General features: G+C 41.0%; 4 protein-coding genes across 4 annotated transcripts; 2 read left to right on the top strand and 2 right to left on the bottom strand.

Annotated features, from left to right (window-relative positions):
- Nucleotides 1-9602: 9602 nt before the first annotated feature.
- frs3 (fibroblast growth factor receptor substrate 3) lies at nucleotides 9603-14955 on the bottom strand. Its single transcript, XM_041961104.1, has 5 exons — nucleotides 14860-14955; nucleotides 14546-14732; nucleotides 13283-13444; nucleotides 11267-11388; nucleotides 9603-11185 (listed from the first exon to the last, which is right to left on the bottom strand). Exons 1-5 carry the CDS (start codon nucleotides 14953-14955, stop codon nucleotides 9863-9865), a joined length of 1890 nt encoding a protein of 629 aa, XP_041817038.1. The 3' UTR covers nucleotides 9603-9862.
- A 5357-nt stretch (nucleotides 14956-20312) lies between these two features.
- On the top strand, nucleotides 20313-22552 carry tspo (translocator protein). Its single transcript, XM_041955808.1, has 4 exons — nucleotides 20313-20543; nucleotides 21427-21602; nucleotides 21693-21831; nucleotides 21953-22552. Exons 2-4 carry the CDS (start codon nucleotides 21430-21432, stop codon nucleotides 22124-22126), a joined length of 486 nt encoding a protein of 161 aa, XP_041811742.1. The 5' UTR covers nucleotides 20313-20543; nucleotides 21427-21429; the 3' UTR covers nucleotides 22127-22552.
- A 373-nt stretch (nucleotides 22553-22925) lies between these two features.
- LOC121623214 (ubiquinol-cytochrome-c reductase complex assembly factor 2) lies at nucleotides 22926-24865 on the bottom strand. The gene is made up of 4 exons (XM_041960424.1): nucleotides 24685-24865; nucleotides 23692-23766; nucleotides 23181-23247; nucleotides 22926-23096 (listed from the first exon to the last, which is right to left on the bottom strand). The coding sequence occupies exons 1-4, from the start codon at nucleotides 24820-24822 to the stop codon at nucleotides 22990-22992; spliced, it is 387 nt and encodes a 128-aa protein (XP_041816358.1). The 5' UTR covers nucleotides 24823-24865; the 3' UTR covers nucleotides 22926-22989.
- Nucleotides 24866-24921: 56 nt separating this feature from the next.
- Nucleotides 24922-26233, top strand: tomm6 (translocase of outer mitochondrial membrane 6 homolog (yeast)). The gene is made up of 3 exons (XM_041957131.1): nucleotides 24922-25068; nucleotides 25743-25861; nucleotides 26055-26233. Exons 1-2 carry the CDS (start codon nucleotides 24971-24973, stop codon nucleotides 25837-25839), a joined length of 195 nt encoding a protein of 64 aa, XP_041813065.1. The 5' UTR covers nucleotides 24922-24970; the 3' UTR covers nucleotides 25840-25861; nucleotides 26055-26233.
- Nucleotides 26234-26247: the final 14 nt, after the last annotated feature.

Raw genomic sequence — 26247 nt, 5'->3', positions numbered from 1 at the left:
ATTGTCGGATTGGTCTGCACGCCACACCGTGTAAGTTGAAAAACTGTTTGGCTCTGATAAAGATCCAAGGTATACCACTTCCCTTCTGTACTTTTCCACTGAGACAGGAGCTGCTTGTGTCATTGAGATTAGCTCAGTTGCTAACAACTAAACCAAATCAGCTGAGCCGTCTCTGTTATGTTAGTGGCTGTACACAGGCTTCATCTGCCAATTGGGAATTTGCAGCTTTGGGTTACGAATCATTTAAAAACAATACCAAAAGGAATTTTTCCATGCAAACAGTAATCTGGTTTAAATAATTGAACATAATAATGTGGTTATACTGTATGGCATCCAGTTATGGTAATACAGTTACATGTAAGCACTGCTTTATCATGTACATCTGCAGCTCTTTTTACGAATTATTCAGGTACTATTGTATATTTCGTTTTATATTTATCTCTATGACCTCTGACTTTACCTGTCTATTGACCTATTACTTATTTACTATGAGTACACTGCACCGTAATCCTATGGTTGATTAATAACTTACCTCTATCTTTTATAATTCCCTGACTTCCGTATTCTAGTTTTTATGGTCATCAACCTTTATTGTACTGGTACCTGTGACTCTTAAATACCACTGTGGCATCAATAAAGTTTATCTTATCTACATTGCATCCGGCCCTGTATAATTAGCTTTGTGTTTATAAAAAGCCCCCGATTTCAAGTCTGGACCTTAGTGACAACTAATAATATTACCACCAGCCTCAGCTGTAGTTTGTGTTTATTACAATTTACCAAATACTAGCATGCTAATGCTAAACTAGGATGGTGGCCAAGCTTCACATTGTTAGCAATGTCACTGTGATCATGCTAACATGTAGCTACGTACAGTCTTGCCAAGCTGGTTGCATTGTTGTGGACCCCTGTAGTGTTGTTCATCGCTGGTCTTACTCGATGGGTTGGATTTTCACTAGTATTTTATGTTTGTGTTACTTTACTTGATTTTAATTTCAGGCTTACAGAAACAGAATTGATCTCCAAAATCGGACATGGTGCCAGATGGTCACCAGGCACTTTTAAAGGTGGACTCATGCTGAACTGTTTGGGCTTTAGTGCAAAAAAAAAAAAAAAAAAAAGACAGATGAATTTGCACAACCTGCAGTCGTCTTTATGCTCACGGTGGTTTAGAATTCCTGCCAACTTTGTTTAAACTTGTGTTGAGGACAAATCTCAAAAATCTCTCTGGTCCTCTGGGTTCTTTTAATGAAGCAATAGGAGAAGATGTTGAGTCCCAAAAAAATCAGTTTTATTCTAACATTAATAGAATGTGCAAGATTACAGAGCTCTGGGTCTTGACTTAACCTTTCCCTGATCCACAACAGAGTTGGGTCAGTTCACGTAGTCTGACACACTACCTCTCCCTGACCCAGTATTTTATAGACAGAACATGAGGAAATGCTGAAACAGTTGTTGGCTCCTCCTTGTTGCCGTCGGGCGCTCTCTCTCCTCTGCTTGGTCATCTTCAAAAATCCAATGTCAACAGCCCAGCAACCTGTTTGCAAGGACAAATCTAGAGAGACAACCTTATCCCTGACGCCAACCTGTTCTATCTTAAGTCGAGGGCCACAAGATGTCTCCCATACCAGGCCTGTATCTCAAAACCTCCTGTTCTAGGTCACCCATGGCCTTAAATATATTTTGCACACAAAGAATCACTCCTCGTCTAAATCACTTCTATGAATAATAAAGGAAAAACTTAACCGGGAAAAGTAGAATTTCTGTTGATTATTCAGTCACACAATTCATCAGCAGAAAATGAATAAGATCAACATATCAGGATCCAACTATCATTAATGTAAGCATGTGCATGTAATCTAACTATTAGCAGAATATATGTGTGTAATCAAACCTATCAAAGTATAGGAATACGACCCAAATATCCATCACTTGCAATCACTATTTTTTTTTCCTGCTTCGGTGCAGCGGAAACATGTAAACCCCACACTGACATATTTCAGGTTGATATGGTGAACTTGTTAGCAAACAGTTGCTAAATTACACATCCAGCAGTTATAGAGCAGCATTTTCATTCATTCATTTGTAGTCGTGTTTCTGGCCACCTGGTGAAGTTAAGTCTAATATTTACCATCTTTTAGCTCTGTTTTTGGTCTCCACCAACTCTTGAGGGTAATGTATGACTCTTTGGTTGCTAATTTCCGGACTGCGTTCTCTAGCTAGTTGCTACCTGTCTATCTGCTGTTTGGTGCTGAGCAGATAGTGTACGCTGGGTTTTTAGAGCAATAAGTAAATAAGTAAATACCAAAAACACCATTAGGTTTTGACTTACATACACTTTGCTTCAATACTTGCCCTCTTGCAATGCCTGGCAGAGATTTTAACCCATAATTCACCTGCTGTATAACTGCCATAATTACAAGATGGCAAAATGGGCACCATGAATAAAGTTGCATTTGAGTAATCATTGTAATTTATATTTTAGCTGCCTTATCTACAATGTTTTGTGTCTCAAATCTCTTTTCATTTAAATGTGCAGCCCTGCCACAAGCCATTTCTGCCTCTGTTTGTAACACAGTGAACTGTTTGTAGTGAAAACTCTGCTGGGAAACTGGAAATTTCAGATGATCATATTTCAGGTACATCTGGTGGTCAGACGGAAATCAAACCCTCAACTGACAATCTGCTGAGCGAGTTTCATGTCGCCGTGTACAGGCTTTGTCTATCTACCTGCGTTCCATTACAACAAAATGAATAATTGACCGCTTTTGTTAAAACCCTCCAGATTTAACATTAGTGACGCCAAGTAGAGTAGAAACAATAAAAGCTCTGCTTTATTTGTGAGGCTCCTCTTTTGATACAATTATTCAGTAACCATAAAACAAGACAGACATACGAACACAAGACAAGACAGCTACTATTTAAGGCATATATTTACAGTTTGCTGTAAATCCCTAGAGCTAACAAGAACCATGCTCTCTGTACATCAAATTATTAAAATCGTTTACACACTGGCAGACACTAAGTACATGCTCAAAAGAAGTTAATATTCAGCTGCAAAAACAACTGTTGAATAAAATGATGGTTTAATTTCTGCTTTAAGCAAAAATGGGAAACATGATTACGTCCACTTGGATAGTGAATAATATATTCTGGGAAAGTTGGTGAGCTACAGGCAGCTGTACATGTCCTCAATAAAAAGGCAATCAATCTACTTTGAATGGCGTTCAAACAGTTAACATTTCTCTCCTTTGGGCACAGACCTCCATCACACAGCACAGCTTATCTCAGCTGCCGGACTGCAGGATGAATGGTTCGAGTGTTGTATTACACACATTTAAACAGGTCCGTTTCACGTCTGTCTTCAATGTTTCCTCAGAAAATAATAAAAAGACCAGAGCAAACAAAGCGTTTCGCGTCCAAGAGTGATCGGGTTTGATCATCGACAGCCCAAAAGGGTTCTGTGTTCGCACAAGCTGTGTTGACCTGACTCGTTTCTCTTTCTCGCTTAAAAAAAGATTTTTTTTTGTTAGATCTTGTACTGTTCTGATTGTTGAGCAGCCTGTTCTGGTATATTTTATAAAAATATTCTAGGAGTACCTTAAAAAATATCTTGTAAATGTTGTAATGTTAAAAATTTTACATGTCATGAACTGAGGAGGCACGTGATCCTGGAGGGAAAAAGCTTTGTTTGCTCAAATACATTTATTGATCCTTTGAGAAATTAAAGGTTTGACTTAAAGAAAAAAAATAGACACTGTTTAGTGCGCAATAAGATATTTTCATAGCTTCATTTTAATATTAGAATTACATTTACTTTTACATTTTGGACAAATCCACACTCTATAATTGATAAAATTCACCAAATGTCAGGCTCACTTTGTTTTGAGACAGTGTGGGATGAAGAGGAGGTCAGATAACATACAATGCATCTCTGTGTGGAATGACTTAAGAATGAAAATGACCCGAATGTCTCTTTTTGACAGTCTGACAAATGAAGCAAATCAGCTTTTTATATTCACCTCTAATGGCAGCATGATAAGACCATCACTGCATACTCATTTATAAGCCATGGATGGACACAGAAACATACAACAAATATCTGAAGAAACATTTTCAAACCGAGACAAAAACATAAAGAAGTTTTTTTTTTCTCCCCTCTTTCAGCAAAAATATTTAGCATGGTTAAACCTTCAGCTGTGATTTCATATCACAAGTAGAGTCTACAACAGCAGTGAGTCACTCGATGAGTCAGAGTACCTGCAGTTCCTCGTAGGTCCCAGATTTCGTCATGCTCAAGCATATTTGGCACTCTTTCGATTCATAAATTGATATAATAGTCACAAAGTTAGGCCAAAGCAACCTGTATGTAAATACACAAATCTGTCACAAAAATGTACAGCTCAGACCCGTACATGTACATCACCCTCTGGTGGTGACTACACCCTCGTACCAGACAAAAACAAACCAGATATTTAAAAAAAAAAAGGAAGAAAAAAAAGATGCACAATAATAAGAAGAGATATTACAGTTTTCTGATACTTTCAGTATTTTGACAGAGATCTATCTCATAGCATGGACAGAGAGTTTGAAGTTTTACAATATATCATTGAGATCATGATGTTATGATGTCTTAACGAGATGATGATGATGCATACCACTGATGATGAAGATGACGTGCAGCACTATGTTGCACGCCGGGTTGGTGGCCTTTCTTACTGTTCTTACTCTTGCAATCTTTTCAGTACAAACGATTAAAGTATACGAAAAAAAAACAGAAATCTCTGACAGGAACTTTATTTTCACATTCTTCAGCACTGTGAGAAGTTGATGAGGAATCAGATGGAGTGCATCATAGCCACATGGCATGATAATGACAAACAGGACACCGTCGTTACTCATAATTAACATTATATGCTACAGAACACAAGAACACACCAGTCATGATTCAGCACCTTTTCAGTCACATCGAGTTTGCCTGTTTCATTGCATCTCCTAAACCACTCAACAGATCATTAAGATTACGCTTCATGTAATCTCAACACACGCTTCATTCAATTTTTATTTCTACAAGCAGAAAAAAATTGTTCAACATTTTGGGAAATGCACTTTTTTTTTTTTTTGCTTTCTTGGCAGGCGTCATATCAAAAGATTGATACCGCTGTCATTTGGTATCAATCAAATGAGAGTGAATGAGAATGAATGTATGTGCTGAACTGTTTTAGGGCCAGAGGCAGCGACTTCCTGGAGCTTCTGGTGGTTGCCTGGCAACTGCTGTCACCACAGCCCCCCTTAAAAACACATCAAACATGTCATTTTTACATTCAGGGTTTTCTATTGATTAGAGATATTACTTGTTAGTGTGTGACTTTTAGAGGTGCTGATGGACTCCTTTTGAGCCAGGCTAGCCATTCCCCCTGATTCCAGTATTTATGCTAAGCTAAGCTAATCATCTGCATTCCGTAGCCTGATATTTAGTGTACAGACATGAGTGTGGCATTGATGTTCTACTCTAATTGTTTAAAAAAAAAAAAAAAAAAAAAATGCATATAAGTGTATTTCCCAAATGTCAAAATATTCCTTTAGACAGAATTTCAAAATATGGTGTAAAACAATCAGGAGTTGGCACTCTTTTCAAATACATCTTCAAGTATGAAAAACAACTTGAAGTGTGAAACCACTTTGACTGAAGCCCATTTCAGCTTCACCATCATCAACCTTAAAACCTCATACAGGCGGTGATTTACTCTGACAACAGGCCGCCCTCATTAACAGTAAAGACAATGCTTCTTCATGTTGAATATGAAAGGCACAGTGAGAAATGCATTTAAATGGACTTTGAGATACACGTTCACGTTTGTACAGTAAACAGAGAGCAAAGCCCTTTAGTTCATCAACCCATACAATAAATTCAGTTTGGAGAACTTAATGACAGGAGCTGTTATCTCGACTTGTAGCTCCTTGCCCTGCAAATTACATCAGCGGAGCAAATCATACCGATGAGCAGCGCTTAATGATTTCACAGACACCTGTGTGAATCACGCCTCGAGCATCAACACAGAGCGTTACGAAAATGAAATGCTTGAGATAACATCAGCCGATGACAATGAGTTACGAGGTGATAGCTGAACTCCCTTTGAACTGCGGTGCAAGAGTCACATCACATGAGTGTTTTTTGTGCAGAACTGTTTGCAAAACAATTATTTAACACATCTATTTACTTCCATTATTCATCCGTAAACACAGGAGTATGTGGTAATGACGCCGTTATCGACGCTAACTGGTTCGGGTGGTGGTGAGGTTACTGCGTTATAACAAAGATAGTTAACACATTTCAACATGGATGTCGTTTTTTTTTTTTTTTTAATGACCATAAAACCACATGTAACAATACTCTGAGAAAGTTGATGAAACACTTGCTGATTCCTGTATGACACTCCGCCACTGCTTTGAAAGGTTTTATACAATAAAGTCTAAGTACTGGCAATGGTCACCTACTGAATGGCACTGTTAATATGAGTTTAAGCAAACACGTTGTCTGACAATCAGGAAAACAGGCAAATTTTTTTTTTAAACTTTCATAGCTAAAATCCAACTATGAAGATTGCAAAATAAACATCGTACCTGAAGTAAAAATAAGAGTGCTGATTCACAGAAGAACAGGCGAGTAAATACACAAAAGCCCACAGCTCTATAGACTACTATTTAAATTTCCCCACTTCACACACTGGTCGGATTTAGATCGACAAAACAATCATCCACCTATTATTGCAAAAATGTAAACATCCTTCTAATGTGTCGTGACAATATCTCTCAGTCAAGTCAGTCAAAAACATCAGCTAAAAGTTGGCCTTCTTGTTGAGGAAGAGATTTCATTTTTTAATGTCAAAGTATGACGGTCGAGCAAAAATACAAACTATCAGCTTTTGGTTTTGGGTTACTTCAGGCTTCTGTGTTGGGAATGCAAATGCTTTTATCACATATCTAAGAACAACACATTGGTAATACATGATTTTACTGCTTGAATGTGGGAACCACTAATTCTGATTACTCATTTACTTTTTTTGGATTTATATCATTGGAAATTTTGGACTGTAAGTTAAACAAAATGTTCAGTTCGGGCAGTAGGAAAGTGGCATTTTTCACTATTTTGGTTAAGCGAACGCACTAAAATTCACAGAACCTTTTATCATATCTAAAAATATCAGATTAGTAATATATCATATGAGTTTGAGCACCATCTAGTGCTGATACGCTTGTGATAATTGATTCAGGACATTTGTACAAAAATTCTTCTCATTGTTTTTTTTTAATATAATCTTGTGTTAGATATCTAAATAGACTATATGTAAAGTAAAATAAATATCTATAGAGCCATTTAAAAACATAACTGTGAGTTCAGGGACTTTGTGATGGGCATTTTCTACAATTTCTTCACATTTTATCGAAAAAAAAGATAATGAAAAAAATCTAAACGCTGGAAGCCATTGTTTAAAGGACCTGAAAACTTTTTTTTTTGCATAATGGAATTTTAAGAAATGATCTTTGATCTGTCACACAGAAGCCAAAAACCCCTCCTTATTTGAAGTTGACAATTTGTATTTGTGTGTCATAATTATCTCTTGAACACTCCGTTGCTAAGCAAAAAGATCAACTTCAGCCAAATGCCACAATACATCTGCGTTTGAAGGCCTAAACGCGCGAAAATCCACAACATTGGGCCTTCCTCCATCAGCTGAAAACACCAACACGATATGAGCTCTCAACAACGAGATGACAGCAGCGATGACAGCAGCCTGCGCTTCCGTTACTTCTCCTACCAGACGGCCAGTTTGTCAGGAAAACAAATGCTGATTCGATGAAACGTTGGCCAAATGAAACATTGTCTGAAATGGTACGTTACATCTCTGCTGCTCAGGAATGATCTCAGAAGAACACAACAATGCTACTTCTATTAGCGATTAAGAACAGGGTAAAAGATCTGACATCGCATAGATTCAAACACATATGTTTCCATTTTGACAAGTACCTGTGGCCGACACGGGCTACTGTTAGTATGTACATGTAGCAGCATAAAACCACCCTAACTGTGATTATCAGACTACAAGGTTACCATTCTTATGTCTCGCTCTGAAATGGCTGTCGATGCGGATGAGGTGGAATGTGCAGTTTTTGTCTTTTTAGTTTCTACTTCTCCTCAAAAAGTTGGATTTGTTTTTTTTGTGTTTTTTTAAGTTTGTCTCCCGACCGGTTTCACCTTATGCCTTTCTGTCCTGTGGTTTTTTTTCTTCTTCTTCTTTTTTTTTCTTTTTTTTTTTTACAAATCCTATTGGCACGTTTTATTTTTATTCATTATACAGTTTGCAATTAAGTTTTGGCACTTAAAATATAAATACAGTCCTTTTTTAAAATATAATTAAGCACAGTTACAACAGTAATACACCAGTGTCCAGTGATAATTTGAGGTGAAACTTTGGTCTCCATATTACCGACTGGATTACAAAACGCTGGTCATCACATGGAAAACAAAAATTATTACAATAAAAAGAATAAATAAATAAATAAATAAATATCTGACTAAGAAGGATGATATATAGCCTCACAAAACTCTGCATGACTTTGCCACATACTTGATTTACCCTTTAACACAGACCATTCACGCCTGATAACTAACAAATCATAGATTCAGCACATTTCATGTGAGGTTATAGCTTAATGCCACTATTTGAGGTTGTTGATGTCTCCATCAAAACATGTAAATAAATCCTATCTACAATGCTGACTTAAGAATTAAATATTTGGCCCCCTGCTTTTGGTAAAAGAAAGCGGTCGAACCTGTGGCTCCAGTGGAGTGGGAGTAGAGACAAAGAGCGCTTCAGCGGCCCAGGGTCGAAAGTGCAATGTGACAAGCGTAAACCACGTGGAGCTCCTGCAGGTCTGGGATGATACGCAGGAGGTGTGATCAAAGATGATATGCTACTTTTTCATTTGCTGCATGTGGACAGGAGGGAGCCAAATGCTCGTTTTAATCCAAGTGTGCTACTTTTACCATCATTCGGTTTCGTATAATTCTCTAAATATCACCATCTCTGTTCCTTTAAATCTGCTCTGATCGGATTGGACGCCACCATTCCTAACATATGATAAAATACAATTCCATAGGATTGTGTGCAAAATGCTCTGTAGGCATATAATAACAAATAACGGCCTCTTCTCCGAGCCACAGTATTAGACTTCAATGCTTGTGATGAGGTATGAATATTGGCCGGTATCTTGGAGGAACCGTTGACCTTCTTTCATGCCAACAACTGCTCTACTTCTTCTGTACTGAGAGTCACAGTTCTGACTCTCACAGTATTTAAGTTAAAAAAAAAAAAAAAAAACACATGGATGTAGAATAATTAAATGGTAGAACAATAATATTGTGAGTGGAGATGGGTTTATGAATTTAAATTTGCTAATACAGTATGGCAATGACTGCTTCCACTGAAAACAGAGGTCTCTGCTCCAAGTCACAACTAAGCATAAAACCATATACAAATATATATATGATTTTATGCTTATATATAAATATCCATGTATCCAGCAAACGGTATTTGCAGTAAAAACTGCCAATTTCTCAAGAGAGCTTCACACCACATATCTAATAAATAACACAGAATTAAAATGGCAAATTCTCCCAAGAGATTTCTCATTTCCTCTTATATGCACAGATAGGTTTCAGTAAGTTTCTAATTAGGTACCTGTACTGTATTAGTCAGCCCGACAGTTGAATGGATGGATGACAGTGAAGGGTCCAGTGTGCTAAGATGAGGATAAGCCTTCAGCTGTCTTCATCGTTCCTCTTCAGCTTGAACACCGTTTACAGAGGCAGGTCTGTGCTGTTGTGGCGAGTCTTTCTGGAAGTCCCATCATCCCTGGGCAGAGCTTTCTGCAGGTTGGACATGGCAGCGGTCTTCTTTAGGTCAATGACAGCGTAGCATTCACTGCGCCGGGGTGCCTGTGGGCCACATTTTTTGGGTGGTAGGCGCTGGTGCTGTGGCTGGTTCTGGGCACCCCCGCTGCTGAGGGCTTGGCAGGGAGGTTCTCCCTCTAGGTCCACCTGGATGTAATTCAGCTGCCGCGATGGAGGCATGTGGCCGTGCTCACAGCCTCCAACCCCTGACCTCGATCGTCTGCGGAAATCAAAGCTAAATATTCGCCCCCCTCTGTCTGGCTGACATGGCCGTGGGTGCGGGGGGCAGGCGTGTCGGAGCCGGGGCGGCTGGACCTGCTCTGTGTTGACATAGTTCTGCAGGGCATCTCTGTGAATGCCCCGACCATCCTGGTGGTACCCGTTGGGTGTCCCAGGGCCTTCTGAGAACTCGTACTCATCAAAGTCTTCCTCTTCTTCCTCATATTCGTCCTCATCCTGCTCATCATCCTCCTCCTCCTGTTCGTCATCCCGCTGCAGAGCGCTGTACTCCCACACCGGCGGCAGAGAGGGCAGGTTCTCGTAGTTAAGCAGAGCTGTCCGACGGTGCCCCCCGCCCATGCCCCTCTCGCAGGCGTAGCCCTGTGGGGGTAGAGACGACGGGCCGTGGGCGTGCGGATGCAGGAGGGAGTGGGAGTGACTGTCCCCGGTGCTGCTGCTGCTGCTCGAACCCACAGACTGCGACACGCTGCTGGGACTCAGCCGCTGCTTGCGGCCGCTCCTCAGACCGTTGATGTTCTCGTAGGTGAGTTCGCCGCTCTGGCAGCTGTCCGGATGCTCGAGGCCCGGGTGCCGGTGCGCGTGGTGATGGAAATGGTGATAGGAGTGAGAGTTGCACAGGTGCATGGAGGGCTCGTCTCCTTCCGTCTCTGAGCCTGTTGCACCCTCTACTGGCTGAAGGCTATGGGGATTGTGCCCATGCCTCTCCCGCTCTCTCTCCCTCTCTCTCTCCAGCAGGTGGCGCTGTGCTGGAGTGGGCCCCAGCATGAATTTGACCTCCTGTGAGGACGGCTGTAAGAACACCTGAGGATCGTTATGCTCCTCCAGGGGACAGCACCGCAGGTTGGACTGTGGATTTCCTTGGCCCCCGACAGGCATGGCTCCCCGTGTGGTTTCAGGGAAAGTGCTGGGCCGCACCTCGGGCAGGGAGTGCACACAGTGACGCATAGAGAGATCCCCCTCCATACTAACAGTATTCACATAGGTGTGGGTCTACCGGGGAAAATAAAAACAGGGTCAAACTGTGAACTACCACACGTACAGTGAACTGCAAGGAGCGTGGAGAGGTCTTACCTGGTCTTCCAAACCCATGAGGCTATGTCCATGATCATCAGCGAGAGAGGGTTGGGAGGAATCACCTCTGATTGGATAACCAGGGTATCCATTGGGAAAAGCCTGGACAGGGAACGCTGGAGCTGCAAACACATTTATGCCACAATATTAAGACACAGACAAAGAAAGCTGTTGTTGTTGTTGCTGGCAGTTGTGATCAAGTGGAGCCCTGATTCAGTAAACACGCCAAACCCAGAGAAAATTATACATTATGAATAGTATCAAGCTTTAAAAAGCTGTAAGGGAATTTTTTGAATGAATGTATTTTTGATGTATTGTGTCACCTATGCTCCATTTCTTTTGTTTTCATGATTGATTTACTTGATTTCCTGTAATTGTATGAAGCATAGTAAACTAGCCAAAGCCTGACTTGGCTCAAACAATCAGATATTAGTACCTGTGCTCACTGCGGCTATGGCCAAATAAAAACAAGTACCAGTAAGTCCACTAAAATGAAACAGTGCAGTGTTGTTGTTTTCAGCCATCTTGGTTTCATCAGGTCAATCACATATGCCAAAGATGCAAGAATTGCGTTAAAGATAATAATTATCTGTGAGAAACAAAAAAAATCACTACTTCTTGTCATAAGTGGTGCAATATCAAATAGCATCAGTTATATAATTCTAACCCAAGTGTTCATCCACTTCTGCTTCATTGGGGCTAACTACCATAGCTGAGAGAGCCTGATATTTCAGATGTCACCTTTGTCTTTAGGCTCTGTTTAGATGTTCTGAACAGTCTTGCATGCAGGCAAACATTAGAGACGGATAACATCACTATATCTCAGTGGAACCTAAGGGGTTTTCTTATCAGTGGCTATTGAGACGAATCTTTTCAAAGAGAATATATATCATGCAAACAATATCAGAATTTCATTCGATCCTACAAAATTCTGCAGTTTTCTTCGCACTGTAGTCAAACACTTTGTATGCATACAAACTCCCAAACGAACATATTCTGAAAAAGGTTTAGCACAAGTTTCTTTTGCTATTTTTTTGTCCGTTAACTGGTAAACTGCGCAGAGCGCTGTCAACAATGACATGATGCCGAGTAAAAAGAGATGTATCCACACCAAAGCAACCCTTCTAAGACCAGGAGCCGTACAGCAACCACCATCATCATCCAAAGCATCAAAAACGATCCAGTGGATCTGCAGCTGATCTAGTGAATAAAGTTCTGCCTGCCAACGAGCTGTCAGACGGTGCTCTAACACCGACACAGACCTTTATGCTATCAAGCTGCTAAAGAGGATAATGTGTTTAAAGTCTTTAACTTTAAAGTGCTCTGCGAGGTACTGTAGACTGTCACACCTGCAGAGGGTGTCGTTCATTCATTGAGTTCTTATTTGAGTTACAAAACACTTTCAATGTCCTAGTGCTACATACTTACCATAATATTTACTGGGTCTAGCCACGTTATAGGAAGGAAATTATTATAGTCACTCCCACAGCATTATCCTGATAGAAATTTGCTATAACAGCCACTTAAGTGTTCAAAATGACGATAATGATAAAACCCTAAATTCATGCTTTCATTGAAATAGTCATATTGGGGTTCAGTGTCTTGGCCAAGTCACAGTAAAAATTTAACTTATTATGCATTTAAACAGGTGAGCTGTGACCCACAATATGTTGATATGCTGTCACGGCACAAACTTAACGAAGACATGAGAGACATAATAGTAACTTTGCACCCAGCTCTATCCAGTCATATGATGTCTCTGGCTGCAGCTCTGTCTCTGCTCCACTTGCTGTTATTTGGATACTTCTGTGCCCATGATACCTCGCTAGAGTCAATTTAACCTGCGTCTATTAATACCTCACAAATTCTGCTAATTCTTCTGCTGTATTGCAGCATCCAAGTTCTACAATTAATCTTAAGTGTATAATTAGCAGGTCTCCTCCTCCTTCTCCTGTGTGTATTTGTGTGTGTGTGTGTGTGTGTGTGTGTGTGTGTTTGTGTGGTGGTGTGACTCACTGTTGGGAGTCTGTGGTGTGCGAGACATGTCCATCTCTGGTGTGTGACCACTGCGACTCATCATCATAGACTCCTCCACCACGTTGATGCTGTTACATTGCATCAGCTCCTGAAGCAGATTGAAGATCTCTTCTGCCCGGGAACACTTGAATGCAAAGATTCCTGATCAAACCAGCAAAATAACAACATGGTTAGGCTACAGTTGTTCGCCAATAAGACAACAGAAAGGCAGAGAACTCAAAGCTGAGGAATAGATGAATGACTGACAATTTGGGCTTTAGGTTTACAAAGTTATATTTTGCCCTTTCACACCAAAATAGGCTCTTGTAGATACATTATAATGTCATTTATTGCTTCAGTATAGTCATTAAAACTGGCAAACTAAATATTTTAGTCAGGGGATGCCTCTTGTCTGGGTACCCTACATGAGTGAACACCATTCAGTTAAAAAGAGGACGAGTGTGTGCACAGCGTACATAGTATACGTGTGCACAGGTGATGTCTCACCCACAGGTGCGATTAATTTGATATTATGCTCCTGACCTGAGCGTGACAGTCAAACAGTTATGAGCTCAGTGAGATATAATGAACCATCGTTCTTTCACTTCTCCGTGTTTTAAGGGACCAGTGGGCTCCATCAGACCCCCCTCTCCCCACAACTTTCTGACCACAGATCAGCTGCGTCCAACCACATCTGTACATTCCCGCCCGTTTCACGCAGTGATTAGCGAGCGGTGCGTAGGTGAGACAGGAGCCAGGGTTTGAACTTCTCTCTCTAGCTCTGCGACTATTTCTTTAAATTCTCACGTGAACCACCGACTGCAACGCTGATGTCTTCCCGGAGAGACGATCTGAAAATGTGGCCGTATTTAGATGATCACCCTCGAGTGCGGCTGTTCATAACAACAGGTCTTACTAGCTATCTGAAAGAGTGCTCTGTGGGTCAGCATCGCAGAACACATGGTAGAATTTGTCAAATAAGAGAGAAGGTGAAATAAATTCTGACGTGCTAGTCTCTTTGTCGGGATGTTAATTTTGGTGTAAAATATAGTGTAACAGTGATCCAGCATTCACAGCACCAGGACCCTGAAACTGAAGCAGCTAAATGGAATTCAGCCATCACTCATTTGATCATTTAAACCTGTAATTTTCCTCCTGGGACATGTCAAAATGTTTTCAGTGGAAAAAAAAGCCTAGGAAGCAACACCATACAAATAGTTTAAATAGGACATATAAATAGGAATAAGAAAAAATGCTGCTTACCCTGCCCGGTCTGACAGCGACGGCCGCTCTCAAAAGAAAACAGGTTGGAGTCGTAGCCGTAGCGTCGCAGGCAGAGATATGGCCACCGGATGGCATCCCTCTTACGTGTGTGAAGAATGAGCTCGGTCTGGGTGAGCTCCATGATCCCAGAGCCCAGCTCGTTGCCCTCATCGTCCACATTGGTGACCTAGGACAGGGAGGAGAAATGAATCTGTAAAATACATTTGTTCATTACATCATAATGGCACATGGAAACAAACAGCACAACTGGTGCTGTTATGCAGGTTCTTTGAAGTTATGTTGTTATTACTGACCTTAAATTTGGTGAGATGGTTGTCTCGGATGGGGTCTCTGTACAGACAGCTCCAACAGCTCCCCATAGCTTCAGCAGGCCAGCTGAAACCTGTCATCAAAACATCATCACCCTTTTCCATTTACAACATCAGCAGCTTAATGCCAGTTATCCATCTCAGACAGAACAACGCTGAACGTCCCCTTCAGGGAACACACAAAGTTCTTACTCAGTCCAGGCCATCAGTGTAAAGGGATTCACGTCTCAATCCCAGGATCTTCGACTGGGCATCGTCGTCACAAGCCAGCTGGTTTGTTGGACTGCCATCTTCAAGAGAAGCACAATGTTCTCCCCCCTGGAACCGTGAACAACATTCAGTTTTAGACATAAAACTTACACATCAATGCATAAATCTCACCTGGGAGCAAATGCAGACACATTTTAGTGGAAACACAGGTGCAGTGAGCGCATCCTGGTGGTCGAGAGATGTAAGATGCTGAGCCTGTTACGAGTGTTGTTGATTGTATCCCTGTCAACACTATGAAATATCTCCTATGTGTAATTAAATGATGGAAAAAATCATCAGTCCCTGATGCACCGATTCCATGTGTTGAATCAGTATCAGCTCTGACCTCACTGAGCAGATTCCGTATCGACAGCTGGATAACCAGTCTACATTAAATCCAGTTCCTTTGTGAGTTTTATTCTGAAATAAATCAATTCATTGGCTGTCAACTTAGTTTTAGTCCCACAACAATCCCCATGTTGCTATAACAAAAAAATACTACAAATTATTATTAGCATAACATTCATCCTTTAAAAAGTACACTAAGTTTCCTGTTAAGTTAGTACTGGAAATCACAAGATGAATGCCAATATAAGACAGCTGTGCCTCTTAAAATAAGGAGTACAGAACACACACACACGCACCAAATTTACAAAACAATCTTACACATCTGAGATCTGAACTCTAAGCTAAACGTAGCACTGCACACAAAGCAGCCAAAAACTGCCTGCTGGTTTCTTGTGCTCACATCTGCACCAGATGTGGTGATCACCAGTGAACATCCTGTGATTTCTGCTCCCTGTCACCCCCGCACAGCCTCCACACAGATGTCAGATCAACACCGCCGCATTATGTGTGCTCTAACCTGGGCCTCCACATCTGACTGGAGATGCCAGACTGGACTCGCACACCACATTCACGGCTACCTCGAGTCGATGCGTGCAGGCTAAAGAGCTCGGCTACGTTACACACTTGTCATACGGCCAGTGACTGAACGGGCTTTTCCCCTCCATCTGGGCTATTTGCAGCACAAAATCCACAGCCTTCCTTTTCCTTTTTTTCTTTTGGGCTCAATTAGCCAAGCCGACGCAGAGCTCCCCAAAAACAAGCCGACAGCGAGGCTTCATCTGCCAAATCAATGTGCAGAGACCTCAGCGCAACCATGCTACCATCAAACCAACACACCGACACTAAATGCACAACGACACGGTTCAATGACTATTTGTTCCCACTGGTGTGAGGGTACAATAGCGTGAGCAAGTAGCAGTCAACGGGTAAGTGGAGAACGACAGCGATGGTTTGCTACTCACATGTCTGGCACGGATTTTTTTCTATATTAGCCCTAATGCGAAGTGAGCATTGAGACTGCGATTAGTTATCGGCGGCGGCGGCTGCTGCTGGTAGCGGGATGTGGCGCTTGCACGGCAGAGACGCGGGTAACAGATGCAGGGAGAGCAGTAAAAAATGTTGTTATTTTTTTCTCCTATTACGCCCCCCTACTGCAGCACGGGCCTCTGCCTGTATGACATTTCCCAAGCAGCTGGGGTGAGAGTTCACCGCCAGACAACGAGGCTCAAAGAAGCGGCAAGAAGGTAAGGAACGCTGGAGGACCAGGAGGAAAGGTGTGCCTGCCTGACGGACGCGGAGGAGGGGCAAAAAAACCCACCGCACTGGGAGGAAGGCGCGTCTCCACCGTGACTTTACTGTGAACACACAGTGTGTCTTTTTACAACAACACGCGAATGTGTGTATGATTTACTAATTTAATGCTTTATTTTCCAGTGTATCATTGCAGCCCCTTACACTCACAAGTGTGTTTTGCTTGTTATTACTATTCTTGGATGTTTGGCCACTGTGTGTATGTGCAATAGTTACACACACTTTCCTGCACTTTCTTACCGGGAGACAAGATGAGAAAATCGGTACTATAAATGTCCCTATGGCGAGTATGAAGCAACCGCCAGCAAGTGGTTAGCTTAGTTTAGCATAAAGACTGGAACTGGAGGGGAACAGCTAGCCCAGCGCCATCGAAAGGTAACAAAATCCACCTTCCAGGAGATATAAAGCTCACTAACTAACAGTTAATGAGTTACACTTTCGTGTTTGTCTAATTAGTACAAACACACACACAAAGTTTAAAAACAACAATTGGCACTTTGTCAGAGGTGTATGTGCAGGACTGGTTGCTAGGCAACAGCAAAGGAAATTTTTAGGGTGTGTCGAAATAACTTTCTCATTCTCTACTTCCTATAATGATAGGCATTCAATAAGTTAGTCAACAGTGGGCAGTGAATTGAGATTTTTGACGCTTAATTATAATCATCATTATTTTGCATCATTATCACTGACAGCTGTACACTCATATGGTTGTTTTTGCAGCAGATTGCATTATGGGATTGTCCATGTGCTGGACATTATTTATTTCATTCTGTTATGGATTTTGTGAGGGTGCTATATAGTGGATGCATTTACACAGTCAAAATTCATGCACTCAAATAAACTTGCCGACAGTAAATATAGTTTATACGATACTCCCACTACTACTGCTACGATACTGTAGCCATAGTCTTTGTGCATATTTACTGTAGGCCTAAAAATGTGAAGGTGCTATCAAACTTCTCATCTAACTCTCAGTAAGAAAGTGAATAAGCGAATTTCACAAAATGTCAAACTTTTCCCTAAATCTAAGTTAAAGATGTGTACGTAAGAGCAGGATTTTTTGAAATCACAAATAGTTGGAATTTGGAAGCCAAATGTGGTCCAATATGTGACGTAGTTGTGTAAAGTTTGATGTGGTGAAATAAAAAAAAGTTACACTTTTGAAAGGAAACACACTTTCATGGAATATGGATTTTTCAGTTAAGGATAAAGATTAGATGTGCTTTTTTAAGCAATTACTGAACTTTTTTTGTCAAAACCATATCATACACATAACTGGAGGGGATCTTTCAGCAGTATTGTAGAATTTCACACATTTTGAATGTGTCAAAGGTTTATTTATTATTATAAACTGAATGCCGTGATTTATATCTGAATTTCTGAAAATAACAGCTGCATCTTCAGTTTCAATTCTTAATGCTTGAAATCCAAATTGAAATATTTCTATTCTTTGAAAGAAAAGTTTGTGTCTCTCTTCTCAAAGCTTTAGGGCATTAAATCGCTCGCAACTGGACCTCGTCAGTTTGTCTTAGAAGACGTTTCGCCTCTCCTCCGAGCAGGCTTCATCAGTTCGTACGCAACCAGACTAGATAGGACAGCTCTAGTCCAATGCAATGATGTTAGGTTCAAGTATTTATCCCCTGAGTGAGACCAACCCACAAAAACAAGAATGGTATCACTCTATTGTGAGGCAAACGATCCCCCCATTAAGGCGGGGTGGGGTGCAACCCTTTGGTGTCAACGACAGTCGTTAGCCTCGTTAGTGTCCCATTGTTGTCATTGGGAGGCTCCTTGAGCCATGTGTGAATGGCTTTGTTGTTTGTTTTCAGAGGCTAAATCTTTGAATCTCTTAGGGAGAGATGAAAGGACAGCATTGTATGTGGGAGATAGGTGGTGTCTAAGACCTCCCCCTCTGTTCAGAGATGGTTTTTCAACCTTGACATAGATAGCAATCTATGTCAAGGTTGAAAAACCATCTCAAACCATCTCAGACACAAAGACCTCCCCCTCTGTTCAGAGATGGTTTTTCAACCTTGACATAGATAGCAATCTATGTCAAGGTTGAAAAACCATCTCTGAACAGAGGGGGAGGTGTTAGACACCACCTATCTCCCACATACAATGCTGTCCACACCCCGCCTTAATGGGGGGATCGAAGGCGAAACGTCTTCTAAGACAAACTGACGAGGTCCAGTTGCGAACGATTTAATGCCCTAAAGCTTACAATGACCTGGATGAATGAGAATATTCACAGGCATGTCTCTTCTCAAAGAAAAAAAATCAACTACTGATTAGCTGCCATCTGCAGTCCCTGGGCAGGCAAACAAACACCACAAAATACAATAACTACTAAATGCAATGCACAAGACTCCCATATTCATGTTCCAGTCACACACAACCTCACTGACTGTAAGCACTCTTACACTCTTAAACATCAGTCACCCAACCAGCTCGTTGTCAGAGGGGCAACTGTCTGATGACCACAAGTTCTCCTTTTTAACAGTGCAGTCACTAGATTTAAAAAAAAAAAAAACACCCTGAAAAATCCAGTTTCTGCTGCCTGCCACTGACATCGTTACTGGGTGTTACAAGTTCAACAAAGCACACTTCCAACCACACCTAGGTGCTTTTCACCATTGTTTGAATTGCAACGTCTAGTTGGTGGAATTTTGGATTGCAAAATTGGCATTAAAAACTCAATGACGAGCACGGCAAAGCTGTTTGAGCCTAAGGTTAAAATGATGCCATTTATGTAAGTTTGTTCAGTTATTTGGATAACAAGTTCCACAAATCAACATATATATTTACTCTGCCTTACTGAACCAGCAGCCCTGAGAGGGAACTACTACCATGTCACTGGGTGCCTGGTTATTTAGGAATTAATGGATAAGCTTAATATTGGCTTCTTTTTTGTTGTTGTTGCTATGATTCAGATTGTTGTAGAAGCTGTTTGTGGCCCAGATGTTTTACAATAATCTAACATGTAACACATTACATATGTGAGAAGATAATGTACACAACTATTTGCAGCACAAAATGGTAAACAGTCTCTGATGAGTCTAAATGCATGTAGTTTTGCTTTTACAACCATGTGAACAAGTCTGTTTGTGTGTTTGTCAATCTTCACTACTCGGACACATATTTTATCTTTAGCTAAACTGCTGAAAGAAGAAACCTATTGCCAAATCCCACAGTGAGACAGAAACCTGCAATGTGAGGTGGGGCGCTACTCATCTTGACGGTTTTTTTTAATCTTTGATGTCGCATAACCAGTCACGTATCCAGCTGTGTGTGTGTTTTGTAAGCATCGAGGAAACGTGTGCTAGCAGGAACTACCGTTAGCGGCTGTATTCCGTGACCTTTGGACTTAAGGGAGCCCTGTAGCGTTATACAACATATTTATTTAGCTACCACAATACTCCACCAGCCGTCAGTCCCCTCTTAGCTCCGTCTTGGCGACCAATCGTTGCTAACCACGCTTCAACGTCACAGCGTTTTGCTGTGTGCGTGTGCGCGCGCGCGCATGTGTTTGTGTGTGTGTGTGGGTTTGTGTGTGTGTGTGGCGGCGCAGGGAGCGTCTGTGAAGTGTGTCACTGGCCGCACAGATAAAACAGCCCTGCCCGTCCAACAAACTTAGCATTATATCACAACACAGCAGCATGTCCGAGGATTCCTCAGCAGCTGTGTAGCATCAGTCCGACAAAACAACACACACACACACACTCACATACTGTGCGAAGGAGCTGAGCGCTGAGCGTACGGTGAGTAACATGTCACAGCTTTGACCTTTCTGAGGTACAGTTTTAGAGAAATTAGCTTTAAACGTTGACCTAGCTAGTTTTTAAGTGTTGTAAGTTACGAATCCCACACCGTGAGCCGCCGAGTGCGAAACTACAACTGCGCCAGAATGTCTTTCCGCTTAAAACGAAGACAAATTAGCTTAAAATTAGCATCATTTGCTGTCCAGTTAAAATCCGACTTCGAACGTTTTTATTTTGCCAACCGCCAGTCGCGTGACTCCAGAGTTTGGCCAAAAACCACGCCTGTTAATGTTCTACAACTACGTTTTTCTGAGTGCGTTTTCAAGCCCTCCTGAGTCTACAGCCAGTGGTCGTTACTCTGTCAGGACAGCGTGACAATTCACCTCAGGAGACTTGCTGGAGTCTTGCAACCCATGTGTTAGTTAACAGAACGTGCACTTCAGGTTAGCTCAAGTCAGTCTGCACTTTGAGTCGAATTACCATGTAGTAATAACTGATAAAAACTGGAGTTGCTAGACCATAACTGTCCTAAAATAGCTTCCTCAAATAGATACTGGATTCATGAGGACGATGGTGATGTTAATGTTCGTGTTTTAAGCAGGTGTCAGTGTTTTCACATTAACAATGGATCGCAAAACGACCTGTCTGAGACTTGGGGTCAACAGCAGTGATGGACCCATATAAAATTACCTCCTAACTCTGCAGGTCTCATCAGCTCTGCATCGCTTGAAAGCATCTTTCAGCTTATTGGTTTGGTTTTCTGTCCCACAACTTTGATTCTCCTTGTTGTTTTCTTTTTTTCTCATTACGGAAGAAGTTACGAGGTTCATACCCAGCCCTAGCTGTGGCCTAACAGTTATGATGTGTCCTGCTCTTATCTCAGAACATGTGGCTGCCCCTGGTTGGAATGACCGCCCTGCCACACTTGGGAGGGCTCTATGGCGGTTACATCACACGCAGAGAGGTGAAGACCTGGTACAAAACCCTGCAGAAACCATCATGGCGCCCACCGAATGCTGCATTCCCTGTGATATGGACCTGTCTGTATACAGGCATGGGGTAGGCATCATCTTGACTGGGTCATGCAGCCTTTTATTCTCTCTAATGCAACCTCCACCTGAGTTATTCTGTTTGAAATTTGTAATGCAGGTATGGCTCCTACCTGGTGTGGAAAGAGCTGGGAGGTTTTACTGAGGATGCACTAGTTCCACTGGGACTTTATGGGCTGCAGCTGGCTTTGAACTGGGCCTGGACTCCTATTTTCTTTGGTGCACACAAGCTGAAATTGGTAAGTTTAATGCTCAACTGTAATTATCCCTTTCAACTGGGAGACCAAATTGAGATGATTATGGGGAATGTAGCAGGTGTGACAGTTCAATATCCTACATCTGTGTCTCTGCCCAATTTAGGCACTCATTGAGATTGTGCTGCTTACTGGGACTGTTGGAGCCACCATGGCATCTTGGTATCCCATCAGCCGCACTGCCACTCTGCTAATGGCACCCTACCTGGGCTGGCTGTGCATCGCCACCTCTCTCAACTACTGCATATGGAGAGACAACCCTGAGAAAAAAGAAGAGTAGGAGGGAAAAAAACCTGACATTGTGAATCATTTGAATTTGAATGTCCTGCTGATATCTCTGAGGATCGATGTTTAACTACCAGCTTAACTATCTGCAAATATGTTGTCTAATGTGGAAAAAAAAAATTTGTAAAAAAGGTAACTGAGAAATGACATAAGTCCTTATTAATCCCCAGCTGGGGAAATTCGAAGAAATAGTCAGTTTGTCCAGCAGACATTTGTTTACAGTTATCTGCAGCGACTGATGTGGCAGCATGTTAAAGCTGAGCAGGTGTGTTACTCTGTCTGATCAGGATGAGTTGAATGTCTTACTGTCAATCAACCTGCTCTGATTTGTTAACCAAATGGAAAAGATCACCAATAAAAAAGTGCATTTGTTCCAGTGTATCATCAGCCAGTGTGTTTTTCAAATAAAGTGTGAAATCATGTTTAGTACCTTTTTTTTTTAAGGGCACAGCATACTTTGCATAAAAACGAGTATCATCATTAACTGCAAAACCAGAGTTAAGGTATCAGAATTGGTGCTGGGGGAGAGAAAGTTGGATCAGTGCAACTTTATTAGTTGCTTAATATAAAGTAGGTCATAGGCTGTCCAATGGTCTTGGCCAATGGTCTTCACCAAATTCCTTCTTATCCTTAAAATGTATTTGGTATATTGTGGGTTTTTTTTTGGTATTTGTGTATTCCTCTCCAATTAACCCTTCTTTATATCCCCCGAAAGCTGCAAACTTAAGTTAAAATAGTTTGGAAAGTAAATCACAATATCATAAAAATGACATTTGAAATGACAAAACAGTCAATAAAGATACCAACAATAAACTTTATTTCTACGCATGCAAAGAGAAAAGAAAAGAAAGAAAACATTTATTTTTCAGGAGCTTTCTCTGGAGCGTCTTCAGGTGATTTGGAGAATCTGTCCATTAGAGTCTTCCACAAGCCCTTTTTTTCATCGTCCATCTGTTGCACATTACCTGTGCAATGAAAAAAAAAAGAACTAACAAGTGTATGTTTCATAAAAAGTCACAAGCATAAATGTGGTGAATTGTGATGAATACCTGACAAAAGCAGTTTACACTCTTCCACAGTTACTCCAGTAAAGCTTGTGTCTCTTACACGAGGAAACTGAAAGAAAAAAAAAACACACACACACTCATAAAACAATTAGGTAAATACATTGTTTGGAGTACTTTTTACCCATTTTCTGTATATTTTTGATGTTTAATGCTCAAGGTGAAAGTATTAAACATCACAAATTATAGTTATGTGACAAACTAACAGTCCTCATCCTAAAGAAATCAAGTTTCATAGGAGAGACAGCATTGTATGTCAGTGCTTGGTAGAGAAAATATTTTACTATCCTCATCGCAGAATGAATGCTAAAAAGTAACTCCTTTACAGCCTTGAACATGATGGAGAAGTTCCCTAGCTGATACACTTCAAGCTACAGACAGCTCTGTAGGGGAATATAAGTTATGATGCATGTTTTTGGCAGAAAATTATTCATTAAAATACCCTTTAATGCAAAGATGTAGTAAATACAGTTACAGAAACATAGGCTGTACTTACTCGCTGTTTGTATACGTTGCTGTTAATGCGGGCCAAACTTTCATACATCTGGTCACACCTTTCTGGATCCGAGATCTGATGGATGAAAAATGTATTGATTGGATGTGAATGCTAGCATAAGCAGTTTCAATGAAAAAGTCTAATATTTGTACTCCTGACATTTGATAAGCAAATAAATCTGGAAATTATAAAAGTGCACACATATCCATTGTGCCAATGAAACAGACACTCATCTAATTCTACCAAAACCACACTTTTATATCTTCATATTATATCATATTTTAAAATGGACCATTTTTGGATCCAAATATTTACCTAAAAAGTAATTAATTAGAAGAAAACATAACACATTGGCAGGCAGATATTATCATCTTATTTTAGCTTATTACATGTATATGTTAGCGGATACAGTACGTAACAATAACTTTTAAATAATACAGTGTATTTGTGTTGTATTTGCATATATGTTAAAAAAAATATTGGTCAAAACTTAATTTTTAAAACTCCCAATTAACAATATCAGTATTAACTTCAAGAATCTGATATCAGTGGAAATGTAAAAACTACCCTTTAAATAAATTTGGTGGACTAAAAAGAAAAATATTTTTCTCTAACATGCAGTGAAATATACAGTTGCATAAAATTGTAATTTAATGCAACGACCTCAAAAATATACTTAAAATTGCGCCTGTACCACTTCTGAAACACTGTTTACATGAAATTTTGGTTCTAGCAGGTTGGCTAATTTTCTGTGGACAAACTGATACAAATGTAACATCATTAGCATTAGCACTTTAAAACTGCTTTTATACCGTTCATTAAAAAGAGGCTTTACAGGTATATGCTGACCAGGGCAGGCAAGGTCGAAGGCTGTTAGCACTCTCGCCACCGACTGTCCTCCTCACGATTATCCACTTAGCTAACTTAGCTTTGGTGTGTTTGTTAGCAAAGGGGGAGCCGTGTGTCGCGTCAGTCAAAATAACTTTACAGTACCTGTGTGTTTTCACCTTCACGGAAGGCTAAAGCTACTCTCTGCCGCAGAAATGTTCCTAAATCACGGCCTTTCTTGAACTCGTCCCGCGGCCATTCCTCGCATAGTTTCAAGAACCGACGGTACCTTGTAGCAGACATCTTTGGACATGTAACGCTAATCGAGTTGGGTAAGGACGTCAGAAGTTTGAGCTTTATCGCACCCCGTACTTGTGTTACATCTAAACTCTTCCTCATCCTGTCTGTTCCCCTCGTTGCTGCTTCTGTCGTTACAGCGCACGTTAGCAAGATGAGCGGATCAAACGTCAAAAAGGGACCTTCCTCCGGTGTGATGGAGTGGATCAGTTCAGCTTGTCGGTTTGCAACAGACAGAAACGACTTCAGAAGGTGAGCTTATGTGGATTCAACAATATGTAAGGTGTTTGGACTGTGTGGTCGTTAGCCTTGTAGCTAACGTTAGCATACACTGCGTCGGAGAGATTTGTCCTTGCCTCGTCCAGTCTCTCTCGTTTTTTGGACCAGTCAAACCCTTTTGTCACTATCAAGGCTTGGCCAAGTGGGCAACTGCTCCGGGGTCCCGAGCTCCAGGGGCCCCGGAAAGCTCCACACCGACTGTATGTCAACTGGTAGTTTAGTTGATAACCAAGCGCGAGAAACTGCACCGTGATAATGAAGAATTCACTCATATGACCTTTTTGGGACCTGCTGTTTTACGTGGATCTTGGGGTCCTGTCTTGAAGAAAGTCCTGTGGCGAAACCTAGTTTCTAAATATTAATTCTTTCAGTTTTGTAACAATATTGTGAATATATTGCATCCATATCGAGAAATCGGCAGGGCTGATATTTCGGCTAGTACTGGATTACTGCAGATATGTAGTTATTAGTGCACGAGTAAGAATCTGCTGTACAGAATAGCCAAAATATGTATGAGGTAATTTGCCAAGACAGCCAAATGTCCTGTTCGGTGCATATCTTGGTCACAACTTAAAATAATAATAATAATAATAATAATAAATTAACCAACAGTCACAACAGTGTTTACTCATACTCTTCTTTTTCAGGAATCTTCTGGTCAACCTGGGCTTGTTTGCAGCTGGTGTTTGGGTTGCAAGAAATCTCTCAGATTTTGACCTGATGTCTCCTCAGCCTGTGACATAACCTGGTCAAAACCAGGATGATGGTGAGACCATGTTCTTTACTGGAGCCAGCGGGCGGTGCTGCCCATTTATATCCAGTTTACTATTGACCAAACTATTGTGTGTCATTGTAAATGCCTCATTTATCATGAATTTGTACAAATGCAGCCCAATGCAAAAGTTACAAATTATTTGCATGAAGTAAACTGACATATATATTTTTTTGTTCCTGTTCAGCTGTCTTGGACCAACAAAGAAGAAACAAGGGACATGACTAAATGCTCATGAAACTTTTGTGACTTGTTACTTTAAAACAAATCATCCTGTTGGCCTCAATTAGCTTCATTTGTCTCTAAACTTGTTTCATGTCATTGTACAGTAGGTGGCCTGAAGAGAAAGAATTACATTGAATCAGTGTCTCTGTTGTTGT

This window comes from Chelmon rostratus, chromosome 2, assembly GCF_017976325.1.
Source record: "Chelmon rostratus isolate fCheRos1 chromosome 2, fCheRos1.pri, whole genome shotgun sequence".
NCBI classification, from domain to species: domain Eukaryota; kingdom Metazoa; phylum Chordata; class Actinopteri; order Chaetodontiformes; family Chaetodontidae; genus Chelmon; species Chelmon rostratus.
The sequence above is the reverse complement of the archived record's forward strand: the minus strand, read 5'-3'. Positions and strand labels throughout refer to the sequence as shown.

Bases quoted from the DNA above. Each gene is read 5' to 3' on its own strand.
- frs3 (XM_041961104.1), bottom strand. From the start codon at position 14,955: ATGACAGGTTTCAGCTGGCCTGCTGAAGCTATGGGGAGCTGTTGGAGC. The intron at 14,733-14,859 runs GTCAGTAATAAC...TCCCTGTCCTAG, and splicing joins ACCATCTCACCAAATTTAAG to GTCACCAATGTGGACGATGA. The intron at 13,445-14,545 runs GTAAGCAGCATT...TGGTTTGATCAG, and splicing joins TCGCTGTCAGACCGGGCAGG to GAATCTTTGCATTCAAGTGT.
- tspo (XM_041955808.1), top strand. From the start codon at position 21,430: ATGTGGCTGCCCCTGGTTGGAATGACCGCCCTGCCACACTTGGGAGGG. The intron at 21,603-21,692 runs GTAGGCATCATC...TTTGTAATGCAG, and splicing joins TGTCTGTATACAGGCATGGG to GTATGGCTCCTACCTGGTGT. The intron at 21,832-21,952 runs GTAAGTTTAATG...TGCCCAATTTAG, and splicing joins GTGCACACAAGCTGAAATTG to GCACTCATTGAGATTGTGCT.
- LOC121623214 (XM_041960424.1), bottom strand. From the start codon at position 24,822: ATGTCTGCTACAAGGTACCGTCGGTTCTTGAAACTATGCGAGGAATGG. The intron at 23,767-24,684 runs GTACTGTAAAGT...TTCATCCATCAG, and splicing joins GTGAAGGTGAAAACACACAG to ATCTCGGATCCAGAAAGGTG. The intron at 23,248-23,691 runs GTAAGTACAGCC...TTTTTCTTTCAG, and splicing joins GCAACGTATACAAACAGCGA to TTTCCTCGTGTAAGAGACAC.
- tomm6 (XM_041957131.1), top strand. From the start codon at position 24,971: ATGAGCGGATCAAACGTCAAAAAGGGACCTTCCTCCGGTGTGATGGAG. The intron at 25,069-25,742 runs GTGAGCTTATGT...CTTCTTTTTCAG, and splicing joins GACAGAAACGACTTCAGAAG to GAATCTTCTGGTCAACCTGG.